General features: G+C 48.3%; 1 protein-coding gene across 2 annotated transcripts in view; it reads right to left on the reverse strand.

Annotated features, from left to right (window-relative positions):
* The window catches only part of DPF3 (double PHD fingers 3), a 285829-nt gene that overhangs the window by 132089 nt on the left and 138070 nt on the right, over positions 1 to 15670 (reverse strand). For both annotated transcript variants that reach the window (XR_008539040.2, XM_054666070.2), the window contains exon 3: positions 12010 to 12117. Coding sequence is in view for 1 of the 2 variants with exons in the window: in XM_054666070.2 (XP_054522045.1) it covers positions 12010 to 12117 (108 nt within the window). In the remaining variant the exon portion in view is untranslated. The remainder of the gene's footprint in view (positions 1 to 12009; positions 12118 to 15670) is intronic.

Genomic DNA, 15670 nt, shown 5'->3' on the forward strand with positions numbered 1-15670 from the left:
CTCCATCCCACACGCCTCTCAGAATAACCCCGCAAAATCACCATGACCCACATCTCACAGATGAAGGACTGAGGCAGGAGTGGTTAGGAAATTGTCCAAAATCACACAGCCAGTGGCTGGAGGGATCTAGACTTGAACCTAGGCCTGTGATCCCTGTTTGGTGCCTCTCCTCCTGCAGAGCAAGGATATTTGGACAGGGAAGACCCCTACAACCCAAAACCAAACAGCCAAGATGGCAACACTTGGGCCCCCCAAGCCAGGCTGGGAACCACGAGGGAAGCCCAGCTCAGCCGCCCCAGGCCTCTCCTCTCTGGCGGAGCCTCCCTCATCTGTGAAGCAGAGATGATGAGAGCTAAGTCATGTTCTCCAAGGTTAAGATCAAACACCAGACATGTCTCTTTCCCTCATCCCTTTAGAAATCTTTACTGCCCATGTACTATGTGCCAAGCCTCATGCTGGGTGCTAGGGATACAGATGAAGAAACAGATGGGCCCTCGCCATCAAGTTGTCCACCTCCCAGTGGGCAGAGGTACAGGTGAGCAGGCGATGGCATAACTGGGTGATCCCTCAGACTCACAACTCATGCTCTACACGTGGCTCTGCCAGGTCCCACTGCAAAACATGACCGTGGACACTCAGCAGCAGCCGTGCCACTGTCCTGCCCACTGCCTGCTGCCGGCCCACCTCCTCGGCCAGCCCAAGCTCCCAGAGCCCTGCAGAACACCAGCAGAGCTGGGGAACACGAGCAGAGCTGAAGACACACAGACTTCGTCCCCCAGTCCCTGCTCCTTTCCAGAGACGGACAGGAAGGCAAAAGGAGCAGGTAACTTCCAGCACGTAATAGCCACAGCCTGAGTGGGGGCTGCACGCCCTGCCCACCTCGCTCCAGCTCCCCTTCTCATGAGGCCAACCAGAGCTGACGAAGCTGCCGGTGCAGGCCTCCAGATGGATGGCTGCAGGCTCTGACACTGCAGGAAAGAGATAAATGACTGGTCATTTCCCCCTGATGCACTTGAAGGCATCCATTCTCCCAGCCGTACCAAGCTCAGGCAACCCCCACCGCCCAGAGACAGATAAGCACTGACAGATGGGGGTGGGAGCCGGAGCGTCCTTCCCCCTCGGAAGGACACAGCCAGACTCCTCTGCAGGCCGGGAGAAGGTCGCGTTGTCCATTGGCTCACACCTGGCTCGAGGCTCCGCGGGTCCCTTCCTCCATCTCCCCCTTCTTGCCCACCCCCGCCTGGCTCATCCATCTGAAGAGCACACAGCAGAGGGGGAAGGCTGGGGGCAGAAGGAACCGCTGACAGGCTCATCAATCTCAGGTTACATGCTTGGCACCTCGGCGTTCCTTAAGTTGTTCCCGGATTGGGAGGGTGTCGCAGGAGCCAGGGGCACTGTCTTGAGGAGAAGAGAAATCGCACCGAACATCAGAGAGCAAATGGTGGAGAAGCCTGGAGACTATTAAAATGTGGGCCATGTACAAAAGCAGTAGGGAACTAATTAAGATGCAGGATTTTCAAAAGCTGGGGAAGTTGGCCGCAGCCTGCTCCCATCTGTAGAGTTCTGGCAGTTCGGCGCAGCAGGGACAGCACCCTGGGCGGGTGAAGTAGGCCTCACCACCCCTGCTCGAGCTGGCGAGACTCAAGTCCCTCCGCCTGGACCACCCCTTTGGGAGATACCCCTCTGCAGGTCCCTACGACTTGCTTGTTGGCCAGCCTGTGGCCCTCTCTGCTTTGGGACACCTTAAGCCACTGTTGTCTTCGGGGCGCATGCCCTCTTGTCTGAGTTTCCCCCAACAACATGGGATGGGGGCGATCATCCTGGTCATTCATCCCCAGTCATTGAAGGACTGCCAAAAACAGAAAAAATACGAGAGAAAGAACACTATCCCTGGCTGCCCTCCCTCCCATCACCCTCAGAATTCGGCAAGGGTGGCAAAGAGCCACCCTGCTCCCCAAGAGTCCTGGAGCAGAAGGGATCGACAAGGCCTCAGGTGCATTCCAGGTACAGGAGGAGCGTCAACTGTAAAGCCCTTTTCATCTGCAGGTCCAGGATAAGTGAGTGTGTCGGGCCTTGAAGCAACATGGCAGCAGCTCCAGCAGGCTCCCCATAGGGCTCCATCCCTGGCATCACCAGGATCCCCTGGGAAATTAGCTTCCTAATTCTGTGCCACAGTTTCCCAACCTCTAAAATGAAGATAATATCTGTCCTAGACCATGGGGACTGAAGGTCTGGGGTTGAAAGATGCTAAATTGATCTAAGCAGACTATCTGGGCATTTTACTTCAAGGGGACACAAGTAAAAGTTTGTTCCCAGCCTTTGTCTTTTCTTCATTCAAAAAAAAAAAAAAGGAAAAGAAAAAGAAAGAAAGAAAGTGAAGTTAAAGGCCTCTTTTTTAATCAGCTGGCTTTTGCCCAACATCTGCTGTGCTCCCAGGCCTTCTGGTGGATATTTACTCTCCACCTTTCTCTTCTGCCAGCTCCACTCCCCCTTCACAAGGACAGAGCCCTTTTCCTGGGGAGATGGTCCGGGGGAGGCCCCTTGCTGGCACCAGGCCCCTGCCCAAGCCTTTGTGTTGTAGAATTGTGATGTCTACATCATGAAACACCTTGTGTTCGCCTCTGTGGCCAAGTGCAAGCTGCAGAGAACACTGAACTCAATTGTCAGTCACTGGGGAGAAATAATGTTGTGTGTGTTGTCCTTCAGATGCCCAGGCAAGTAGAAGGTTGCAAGATGTTTATTCAAGACTGACTAGAGGGGTGATGTTTGGCGTGAGACACACATAGGTCCAGGGACACTGAGAACACTTTCAAATTCCAAAGAGTTCTTCCCAGATCTCAGGCCCTTCCTATCCCCATGCAGACAGATTTTTATTTTCAGCAAATAATAAAGAAACAGAAGAGGGATGGATGGTGCATTTACCACAGTGAAGGGGTGAGGACAGCAGGACTGGGAGTCACTCCAGGAGGGAATAATTTCACCCAGGAACAAATGACTCGATGTCAGCCAAGACCCAGCTCCCCACTTTTTTTGAGCCAGGGCCTCCCTCTGTCACCCAGGCTGGAGGGCAGTGGTGCAATCATGGCTCACTGCAGCCTCAACCTCGCAGACTTCATTGATCCTCCTACCTCAGCCTCCCTAGTAGTGTCACCCTACAGGTGCCCACCACCACACCTGGCTAATTTTTGTATTTTTTGTAGAGACAGGGTCTTGCCATGTCACCCAGGCCCAGCTCCCCACTTTCCAGCCTGAAAGGTCCACTCATCCCACATGAGCAAAGTGCTTCGGGGGACTGAATCAGAAAAGGATGCTTCTGTGGCCCTGTCCTCAGATCTTCTCCAACAGCCCTCAAGATTCTTGAACGTGCACCCCCCCACTCTTTGCCCTGACCTGGTTTCCTGACACAGCTCCGCAGACCTGAGGTCAGAGAAAACTCTGACCCTCGTTACCCCTGGACTTTGTTGCTGAAACCTGCCCATCACTGCTGGACTCAGGCAGGGACAGAAAGGAATACAGGAGGGACAAGCTGAGTGTTGGCATAAATTTTTTGTGACATCTCCTCACTGTCCATAGGAGAGTCTGACATGGAAAGAAACTCACGCCTTGAGACAATTCTGCTCCAGGCCAGTGGCCCCTCAGTCTCTTGAAGAGCAGGCAGACTATTCTCCCTCTTCCCGGAGGAGATGAGGACATGTCAGGGTGTGCTGATGGCAGAACCTAGGTGGGCTTCAACAGTACTAGGCAAAACTAGATTCCTGAGCATCCTCTGTCAAGGGGAGGTCACACCAGGAGGCTGGGAGGGAAGAAGAGGAAAAGACAGGCATCCTCAGGGGCTGGGTGTGGAGGGGCACCGTGGGTGGGTGGGTTGGTTGGTTGGGTTCTTTCCAACATAACTCAGCCTTCCAGTTTCCATAAATTTAAAGAGATGCAACCCAGGATGGACAAATTATCATTCTTCAGCAAGTTTTGCCCAGAGGATTATATACAATGTTGTACAATTTGCTTTTTGTTGTGCAATTTGTTTTTTTTTTTTTGCCACTTAGCAATATATCTTTAACATCTCTCCATTTTTTTTTTACTCATTCTTTTAAAGGACAAAATAATATTCCATTCATAGAATATACAAGTACTATATATTTAACTAGTCCCCATCAATGGATCTTCTGGAAGTTTCCATTCTTTGTTGTTATTACAAACCATGCCACAATAAAAAATATATACCCAATATATATTATATGCATATATTCATTTATAGAATAAGTTCCTAGCAATAGAATGTCTAGGTCAAAGAGCATGTGTGTTTTAAATACTGGTAGGTACTATTCATTGTACCTCAAAAAGGTCATATCAATTCCATTGCAATGTGTAAAAAAGAGCCTCTCCCTCCATCTCCATCTCTGTTTCCTTCACCTGCTCCCGTCTCCTTGGGAAGGTCAGCCTCAGTCCACCCAGCTAATGATCCTCACCTCCTAGGAATTTGCAGCAAATTCTCCAGAGACTCTGGCCATTGACTCTATCCTGAGTCACGCGCGAAGTATCAGCCAAAAAACTGAGCTCTCCTTGAGCCCAAATCAAATGGAATAAAAATAAGAGATAGTTATTTTAAAATACTGTCCGAGTTAGCCCTGTTAACCCTCCTGAGGGAGGACATACCCCCAAAAAAGGGAGGAGTCCTCTCAAGTGGAAATTGCATTTTATGAATGATGAGGGCAGAGCCTCTGGAAGTTGGGCAGGTTGTGCCCTCAAAGGGACCCCCATCAGGTGCACAGAAGAGGGGCTGAGATCTAGCTCGTGCTCTACTAACCCACCAGAAAGGGCATCATACGTTTTGTAAACGTCCACCCCCCAGGGGGCACCACCCTCCACTTTTGCACAAACAAAACCATATGGGCTAGTCAAGGCCCTGGATGAAGTCACTCTTCTGAAATTTTGGCCTGTGCAAAAAATTCAAATGCAAACTTGCGTCACCTCTGGGAAGACAGTGGGTACATTTCTTTGGCTGCGCTGTTTCTCATTCTCTAGATGGGCCCTGGCTGCTTGGAGGTACCAGGCTGAGGCTCGTTACCACTGACTCCAGGGCACTCCGACGGCCTCTTCATTCACCACCCACAGCTGCAGGCTGGCGTGGTGGTACATTCTGGGAGCCAGGCACAGCCCCGGCTGTTCAGACTCAGAAGAGGATTGGGAAATGACAAGCATCTGCCCTAGGGTTTGTGGGGGTTGTTTCTGTGTTTTTAGCAGGCCTAGTAGTAGGTCTGTTTACCCAAAGAGGGGAACAAGATCCTCTGAGAAGGTGCTCTGCCATGTGACAGTCACGCATTCCAGCCCCGGCTGTTCATTGCTTCTCAGCATCTGGGGGCTGGTGTGGAGGAATAAGCCTGCCTTGGGGGAACCCAACTTTTCCCCCGAGGGCGGATAATTGCAAAGGCCGGCACCTGTCTCTGCAGATGGGGTCCTTCCCCGGGACCCTGCCCATCCCTGGGGTGGACTTTCACCACTGGAAACCTGGTCTAGCCACTTCTGCCTCATGCTTGGGCAGAGGCTGAAGAAGCCTCTCAAATGATCACAGACACAAGACGCCATGTGCAGGTAGGGACTTGGCTATGGCAAACCGCTAGCCCTAGGTTCTTCCTTTCCCTTCCCCTTGCATGTTACGGCAGGCCCGACAACGGGGCATGGCCAAAGCCGGCTGTGAACTCAGCTGCTCCACGTTCACCCACAGGCCAGGCATAAACACTGGCAGGCCCATGTGCCCAAAGTAAATGTTTTTAGGCAGAAGGCACAAACACTCAAGAAATAGCTGCCTGCCTCAGTCCCACCAACATGGGCTCCTCAGATACATGAGCAGCACAGCAAATTCTTCTTGGCTCTGTCCACAGTCTGATTTCTCTCACCTCTAAAATGGGCTCACAACCCTCTTACCTCTTCCTTCCCTCTCTACCTTCCAGGGCTATGGTAGGGACCAAGGAGCTGACATGAAAGAAAATGCTGCATGAACTACAGCATGCTCTTCGGACTCTGGTTATGACGATGATGATTAACCAGAGTGTCCCATCCCCTGGGTGGCAGCAATTGGTTGTGGGGGGGTAATAACCCCAGCCAGCTAATCTGTCCTTCCTAGGTCTTCTCTGCCACAGCTGTTGAGGGTGACTGCCTTTCTGCTGGGTGTGGTATGTGCTGAGACTGGAGCTGCTGGCAGCCCCCTCACTTACTCTATGAGGAGAAGAGAGTGTTAAAGGTACAGAGAGACTGGCTGGGTGTGGTGGCTGATCCCTATAATCCCAGCATTTTGGGAGGCCCGAGGCAGGAGGATTGCTTGAGGCCAGGAGTTTGCAACCAGGCTGGGCAACATAGTGAGACCCCCATCTCTACAAAAAAAAAAAAAAAAAAATAGCTAGGTGATATGGTTTGGCTCTGTGTCCCCACCCAAATCTCATCTTGTAGCTCCCATAATTCCCACATGGGAGGGACTCAGTGGGAGATGATCAAATCATGGAGGAGGGTCTTTCCCATGCTGTTCTTATGATAGTGAATGGGTCTCACGAGATCTGATGGTTTTAAAAACAAGAATTTCTCTGCACAAGCTCTCTCTTTGACTGCTGCCATCCATGTAAGATGTGGCTTGCTCCTCTTTGTCTCCCCAGCCATGTGGAACTGTAAGTCCAATAAACCAGTTTCTTTTGTAAATTGCCCAGTCTCAAGTATGTGTTTATCAGCAGTGTGAAAACAGACTAATGCAGTAAATTGGTACCAGTAGAGTGGGGCATTGCTGAAAAGATACCTGAAAATATGGAAGCAACTTTGCAACTGGGTAACAGGCAGAGGTTGGAAAAGTTTGGACGGCTCAGAAGAAGACAGCGAAATGTGGGAAAGTTTGGAACTTCCTAGAGACTTGTTGAATGACTTTGCCCCAAATGCTGATAGTGATATGGACAATAAAGTCCAGGTTAGGGTGGTCTCAGATGGAGATGAAAAATTTGTTGGGAACTAGAGCAAAGGTGACTCTTGTTACATTTTACCAAAGAGACTGGGGGCATTTTGCCCCTGCCCTAGAGATTTGTGGAATGTTGAACTTGAGAGAGATGATTTAGGGTATCTGGTGGAAAAAATTTCTAAGCAGCAAAGCATTCAAGAGGTGACTTGGGTGCTGTTAAAGGCATTCAGTTTTATAAGGGAAGCAGAGCATAAAAGTTTGGAAAATTTGCAGCCTGACAATGAAATAGAAAAAAAAATTCATTTTCTGAGGAGAAATTCAAGCTGGCTACAGAAATTTGCATAAGTAATAAGGAGCCCAATATTAATCCCCAAGACAAAGGGGAAAATGTCTCCAGGGCATGTCAAGGGTCTTCACGGCAGCCCCTCCCATCACAGGCCTGGAGGTTTAGGAGAAAGAAATGGTTGTGTGAACCAGGCTCAGGGTCCTTCTGTTATGTGCAGCCTAGGGACTTGGTGTCCTGTGTCCCAGCTGCTCCAGCTGTGGCTGAAAGGGGCCAACATAGAGCTCGGGCTGTGGCTTCAGAGGGTGCAAGCCTCAAGCCTTGACAAATTCCATGTGGTGTTGAGCCTGTGAGTACACAGAAGTCAAGAACTGAAGTTTGGAAACCTCTGCCTAGATTTCAGAAGATGTATGGAAATGCCTGGATACCTAGGCAGAAGTTTTCTGTAGGGGTGAGGTCCTCATGGAGAACCTCTGCTAGGCAGTGTGAAAGGGAAATGTCGGGTGGGAGCCCCCTCACAGAGTCCCAACTGGGGCACCACCTAGCGGAGCTGTGAAAAGAGGGCCACCATCTTCCAGATCCCAGAATGGTAGATCCACTGATGGCTTGCACCTTGCACCTGGAAAAGCCGCAGACACTCAATGCCAGCCCATGAAAGCAGCCAGGAGAAAGGCTATATCCTGCAAAGCCACAGGGGTGGAGTTGCCCAAGATCATGAAACTCACCACTTGCATCAGCATGACCTGGATATGAGACATGGAGTCAAAGGAGATCATTTCGGAGTTTTAAGATTTGACTGCCATGCTGGATTCTGAACTTGCATGGGGCCTGTAGCACCTCTGTTTTGGCCAATTTCTCCCACTTGGAATGGCTGTATCTACCCAGTGCCTGTACCCCCATTGTATCTAGGAAGTAACTAACTTGCTTCTGATTTTACAGGTTCATAGGCAAAAGGACTTGCCTTGTCTTGGATGAGACTTTGGACTGTGGACTTCTGAGTTAATGCTGAAATGAGTTGAGACTTTGGAAGACGGTTAGGAAGGCATGATTGGTTTTGAAATGTGAAGATATGAGATTTGGGAGGGGGCAGGGGCAGAATGATATGGCTTGGCTCTGTGTCCCCAGGCAAATCTCATCTTGTAGCTCCCCTAATTCCCACGTTGTGGGAAGGACCCGGTGGGAGATGACTGAATCATGGGGGTGGGTCTTTCCCATGCTGTTCTCATTCTAGTGAATGGGTCTCACAAGATCTGATGGTTTTAAAAACAAGAGTTTCTCTACACAAGCTATTTGCCTGCTGCCATCTGGGGAAGTTGAGGCTGCAGTGAGCTGTGATCGTGCCACTGCAGCCAGGGTGACAGAGTGAGACTCTGTTTTAAAAAAAAAAGAAAAGAAAAGAAAAAGAAAAAAAGAAAGAAAGAGAGAGAGAGGTAAAGAGAGACATGTAGCCCTCACTATGCTCACTATGCTTGAGCACCTGGATGTAGCTATGCCTGAAGCCAGATAAACCCTGGGATTTACTGGTACATGAGCCAACTTCCCTTTTTCTGCTTAAGATAGTTTGACTTGAGCTTCCAATGTTTATGACTAAAGGAATTCCAACTATCCCTTGGTTATTTTAATAATTTATATATTAGTTTTGTGATCATAAAATAAAGTTTTTAAGAGAAGAAGGCTGGCTAAAGTTTCTTTAAGTTAGTATACCTATCAATAGTATGAGGAAGCAGAAAAAGCATTGAACAGGGAAATCAGGCAACCTAGATTCTCTGCTGGACCCACAAAAATTGCTGTATGACTTTGAACAAGTTTCTTAAACTGTCTAGACTCCAATAAAATAAAGAATCAGAGTTAGTGATATCTAAGGTATTGTATAGTGCTAAATGTCTTTGCTTCTATAAAAGAAGACCTAATTAGTCTGATATAAATTGTTCTTAACCAAGACTTTTTATAGAAATGTTAAGAATAAAGACTAATAATTTAAAACGTGTCAAGCACTTATAATAAAACCCTTTAAATTGACAACTTACATATGAGACGTCCTCATATATACATGCAAAATATTCATTGCATCACTGGTTAAATTGGAAAATTTAGAAACAAAAATTGAGAACAGCCCGGTTAGACAAATTCATACAATGGAATATTATGTAATTACAAAAACGAAATGAAGAAACCTTATATTTTGCTGTGGACAATATCTAAGGCACATTTTTAATTGAAAAGTGCAAAATCCAAAGTGGTTGTGCTGTGTAAAAAGAGGAGGGAAAGTCAGATAGATTTGATTCCTGGTGCATGCATGGATTATCTCTTGAAAGAATCTCAAAAAAAAAAAAAAAAAAAAAAACCTGCTACCACTGATTACCTTTGGAGAGACTGGGTCTTATTTTTCATGATACAGTATATCCTTTTATCTTTTGAATGTCAAAATATGTAACTGCCAGGCACAGTAGCTCCTGCCTGTAATCTTAGCACTCTGGGAGACTGAGGCAGGAGGATTATTTGAAGCCAGGAGTTTAAGACTAGCCTGGGTAGCATAGTGAGACCCTGTCTCTACAGAAAAGACAAAATTAGCCAGACATGGTGGCATGCACTTGTAGTCCCCACACACTGAGGAGGCCAAGGTGGAAGGAGTGCTTGAGCTCAGGAGTTGGAGGCTATAGTGAGCTCATTGCAACTACTGCACACCAGACTGGGCAACAGAGCGTGACCCTACCCTCTAAACAAAAGTTAAAAAATAAAATTAAAAAAAACTGTACATGTAACTGTATTACCTACTCAAAGTCACATAAATTTTGGAAGTTTTTAATTTAAAAATTACATAAGGCTTTTTTGGTATTTATGGTCATGCCAGGGTGACACGTAGCGTAGCTACCTGTAAGTCTTCGAGACCAGCATTTCTCACACTTCATCGTGCATTCTGAGGATGCACTCCAGGGGATCGTGATAAAATGCAGGTTCTGATGCAGCAGGTCTGGAGCAAGGACCAAGCTTCTGCACGTCTGACAAGCTCCAGGTGATGCTGCCGCTGCAGGCCAGGACCGCACTTTGAATGTAGGTCTAGAACCACACTGATCAATAGGGTCCCCACTAGCCACCTGAGGCTACTGAGTGTTTGAAATGTGGCTAGTCCAAAAAGAGATGTGGGGATGTGTAAAATACACAATGGAATTGAAAAAGAGTATCAAAAAATATCATAAATGATTTTATATCGATGACATGCTGAAATGACGTTTTTGATATGTTGGGTTAAATGGAATATATTATTGAAATTCATTTCCCCTGTTTCTTTTTCCTTTTTTTAATGTAACTACTAGACAAAGTAAAACAACACACATGGCTTGCATTATATTTCTATTGCATCGTGCTGTCTAGGAGACCCTGATCTCCTACAACCTGCAACAAGGCAGGGGTTGGGACAACCTTGGTCATCACCCTGGAGTATTTGCAAGGGTCTGTAAATTGGTATAAGGACACTGGAGACTTGGAAGAGAGCACATTGAAGAATCTGGCACCCACTCACCCCTAACAAATAAAACTTCTATTTAAGTGAAATATGGATTGAAGCGAACAATCGAAGCAGTCGTAACCCTGGGACTGTAGGTAGAGCTTTTGCAGAGCAGAGTCAGCCTAAGGGACCAGTGTTGAAAGGAAGGAGTGAGGTACCTTTGCCAGGCAGCCAGGCTTGACAGTCTGCAATGCTGTGGTGACAGTGGGAGGAAGTATGTCAACTCTACTTGCACCACTGAACAGCACTGTCCCTACCACCCTGAGTCACATCCCAGCCTGGCACCCTCAAAAACAAAGATGCGTTTAAAGCTAAGGGCCTGGGGTAATCACTTGGCTTGCTGCAACACAGACACAGGTCTGAAGACAGCCAAATAGTCAGAAGTGTAATATTAGATCAGCATAGGCCAGGCATGGTGGCTCATGCCTACAATCCCAGCACTTTGGGAAGCCAAGGCAGGCAGATCACTTGAGGCCAAGAGTTCGAGACCGGCCTGGCCAACATGGTGAAACACTGTCTCTACTAAAAACACAAAAATTAGCTGGGAGTGGTGGTGCACATTTGTAATCCCAGCTACTCGGGAAGCTGAGGCAGGAGAATCACTTGAACTTGGGAGGCAGAGTCTGCAGTGAGCTGAGATTACACAACTGCACTCCAGCCTGGGCAACAAAGCTAGACTCTGTCTCAAAAACATATATATATTAGATTAGTATAGACATAACACCACCAATTCCTTCTGTGTGGCCACAGAGCAATCTGCATCACACGCGTAAATTGTAATCCCAAACTCTTCCATCCTCATCCAAGGTAAGTGCAATTTTTAGTGAATTGGCCCCTTTTTGTGTAAGATGCTCCAAAGCTTATACAGGGTAAGGGGTAGAGGGTCCAGGTGTATTATCTTCTCCTTAGAAACATACAAACTGGGCCAAGATTTCTTTACTTGAGGCCACAAGAAAGGTATCACATGACCCGAAAGAGCTGCACATCCTTCAGTTCTGTTGGGAAATTCATCCTGCACCTGGGCTGGGGTGCATCCTTTCTTTCCCCCGCTGGGGTGGCAAAGGAAAGGCATGAGACACCCAGAGGGGAGAAAAGCTCAGGTGGACACGTGGTCATGTTTCTACTCAGCAGGCACAGAGGTGCACCCTTAAGCATGATGTGGGCATGTTCCCTCTCCCAGAAAACTTAGCTCTATGGACAAAGGAGCAAACCAACCTTGTCCTGGGCCCAGCCCAGTCCTCCCACCTTTCCCATCACAGACCCAGCCAAGCTCCAGAGGGCACTGACCAGGTTTTATCTCCAGCAGCCGCAGTTTTGGATCTTCAGGTGGGTGCAATCGTCTCTTCTTGCGCCAGCAGCGGGCAGGGTATGTATACAGCTGGCCCGGGGCAAGGCCTGTGGACAGAGACAATATAAAGATTAAAGGCTCCAGGCTGGAAGGGGCCTTGGAAACTACCCTGACTAACCCTGCCATTCGCAAGGAGAGGAAGCTGAAGCCCGGAGAGAAGTGACTTGTCAACGTCACAAAGCTGATTGCTAGTGGTGGCAAGGCTGAATCTAGGTCATCTGACCCCAAGACCCTGGCTCTGTCAGCTCCACCATGCTGTTCAGCAAGCCCATGCCAACGAGAGCCATTGCCTTCACCAAAACCAATTCTGCTCTCCTGCCTGGAGAGATCACCAACTGGACCTTCAGACAAGAAGGACCTTTGCAGTGTCTCCAAAGCAGTGGATCTCTATCCACTGCCCCTCTATCCTGATCCAGGTTAAGCAGGTTCCCTTCAAAATGGAGCAGCAGTCAGTTGGCCTACTGTATGGACAGCCTGGGTTGAGAAGCATCGCAAAGAGACAGAACCAAAAACACTAGATCTACTCAAAGGCATCTCCCACCCACTCCCAGCTGCTGGCAGCTCACTGTAGGCAAATGGAGGCTTGTGTAGCCCCCATGAGAACATAAACCCACTCTGGTGACCAGGCCACATGACCTGCAGAGCCCACATACCTCTATATCCCCGCCTACATGCCTGGGCCTTACAAAAAAAAAAAAAAAATAGGCAGGAGGCCAGGGGCTGGGCTTACGTGCCACCCTGTGTGTGTGGCCTTTGACACCAACAGCATCGCTGTCATGCCAAGCACCATGAGGAGCCTTCCTGCTCACCCGACAACAATTGTGTGTGGCTCTGGTGGCAGCCACGGGCCTTAGAGGAACAGGGACTTCTCCATGCCAGGTCACAGACTATTCCCAGGGAAATGGGGCGGGGAAGAGGCTGAGGGGTGAGGAGGCAGGTATTTGAGACTGGCTAGGTAATTTTCAGACTGGCTAGGTGATTTGCAGTCCTGAAGAGAGTGTCTGATACCCCCCATAATAAACCAGCAAGCCAACCAATCCCTAATAGGAAGAAAAGCCTAATGAGGACAGGGACTTTTTTGTCTTGTTCTTGTCAGAAGCCCCAGAATCAGAACTGTGCCTGACACAGAGCAGAACCAAACTAAATACTCATTGAATTAATGAATGAATATATTGCAGCTTCCTTTAAAATCACAACTCTGTCTTCTGCAGGTAAATGTGGCACATGGCAGCTGTTGGACGCAGGCGGCCTACCACAAAAGTGTCACTGTGCACACCTAGGACCATGGATTCAGAAAACATCAGCACCTGATTCCCATCTGCCGTCTTCCATTTTAGGGCCCTTAAAAGTTAAGAAGGGAAACTGGCTTCATTTTTCACCTTTGCAGAGAAAATCTATGTAACTTTCATTGCTATATACTCATTCATTCATTTTCATTTTTACCAGTCAACTCTACCCATTTATTGGGATGGGGCCAAAACAAAGTCAATTATCCCAGCATTAAAGGAACCAAAATACTCAGGTCTCTTTATGTTTAATCACACAGCTGCTCCACAGGTCACAAGATTGTGAGCAAGTTGGAGGTTCTGACCACCCCGCCCCTTTGGTTCTTAGAAACTAGAACTGACCTGGACTCAGAAATGTCAGAATTGAATGACCATTGGCCCTGCTGTTCCTGGCTCCAGGGGACTCATCCACCCAGATCCAAAGCATCCAAGAGGGACTCCAGAAGTGGAGGCCCAGGCCTGAGGCCAGAGCCCCCTGCACCCCCTCTCCCACCATGGCCATCTCTGGGCCTTAGGTTTCCTTCGTTCCCCAGTGGCTGCTTTACGGTGCTTCCAACCTAATCAAACACAGGTAAGTAAGAGTGAGCTGGCCCCCACCAGCACCCTCCAAAGGTCTACATGGCAAGAGTGCAAAAGTGTCCACACTTGTCCAGGTCCTACACCCTCCCTGAGACAGCAGTCACTGTGCTTGGTGGTCAGCGGTACCAGAGAAGCCCCAGGCCACTCTGCTTGGAGCTTTAGACCCATTCTTCTGGGAGAATTCATTTTAGCAACTAGTTTGAACCTCCAGAAGAAGGGGCTGTTTTTGTTCCATTCTTTCTCTGCTGGATTGGAGACGCTCTGCAGTGCAAAGGAAGAGCACGTGAGTCCTGGGAAGCATCCTAACACCTTTCTGAGCCTATTGCCTCACCTGTAAGATAAGGGCATTAATAACATGAATACCTACCTCCTGGGGCTGTTACGGGGATTTGCTTATATTCAAGAGAAAGCTCTCTATATCCACAAAGATGACAAATGTCAGTTGTTAATTGTCATGAGTTAGCTGACCTAGTCTTGGACTCCACACTCATGCAACATGACAGACCCCCTGCCCCATCCACCATGCTGCCACTTGGTTCTTTAGCCATGAAGGTGGAAACAGGCTTCTTTTTGATGTCTGCTTTGAATCCACCTCATCACAACAAGCAAATGGTCGCAAGAGCTCTCTTGGGGCTCCCTGGCCCCTTCCTTGCCCTCCTCAACAGGCTGACAGGCACCAGGGTTCCTTTACAGGAAAAACACGTTCAGCCCTGGAGTTCCACTTACAGAGGGAAGAGCAGGGCCCCATGAGACTTATGTTGTTTATCTCATTAGAACAGGAGGCAGATAACTCAAAGCATGTGTGTGTGTGCATATGTGTGCGTGCATGTGCATGTGTGGTAGATGGAGGTGGGGAAGGAGGATGGAGTCACAGCTGCTGTCAGGGAAATTAACCTTGGGGAGTGAGCCTAGGGCTGGGGAGGGGACATGAAGGAGGGGAAACAAGTGGCCAAAGACAAGAGGGGAAACCAGTCCTCCCTGGTAACCAAGGCCACTGCCACCCCTCACTTCACATACCCCACTGAGCAAACTACTTTTCTGTTACTTTGAGCTGCAACTCGAGCTAAAACATTCCTGCCCATGTGTAAGCACAAATGTGATGCACACAGACACACACACACAATCAAAAACTCACACACTTGCTGGGAGAACTGGCTCCATGGAAATACCTGGCATTGAAAGGCTTGATGCCTTTATGGTTAGCAGACTACAGACAAATACAGCTGGTTATGCACATTGCACAAGTTCAGCAGGTGGATCCTGAGGGTTCTGGGCATCTCTCACAGACAAAGCATGAGCTATTCAGAATTTAGAAGATGAAATGGGAGAGAAAAGAGAGGGAAGAGTGGCCAGGTACAGTGGCTGACGTCTGTAATCCCAGTACTTTGGGAAGCCAAGGCCGGCAGATCACTGAAGCCCAGGAGTTCAAGACCAGCCTGGCCAACATGGTGAAACCTCATCTCTACCAAAAATACAAAAATTAGCCAGTATGGTGGCGCATGCCTGTAATCTCAGCTATTCGGGAGGCTGAGGCAGGAGAATTGCTTGAACCCAGGAGGTGGAGGTTATAGGAGCTGAGGTCATGCCACTGCACTCCAGCCTATATGACAGAGCAAGATTCTGTGAAAGAAAGAAAGAAAGACAGAAAGAAAGAAAGAAAGAAAGAAAAGAAAGAAGGAAAGAAAGAAAGAAAGAAAAGAAAGAAAGAAAGAAAGAGAAAGAAAGAAAAGAAGAG

Source organism: Pan troglodytes, chromosome 15 (genome assembly GCF_028858775.2).
Source record: "Pan troglodytes isolate AG18354 chromosome 15, NHGRI_mPanTro3-v2.0_pri, whole genome shotgun sequence".
In the NCBI taxonomy this organism is placed as follows: Eukaryota; Metazoa; Chordata; class Mammalia; order Primates; family Hominidae; genus Pan; species Pan troglodytes.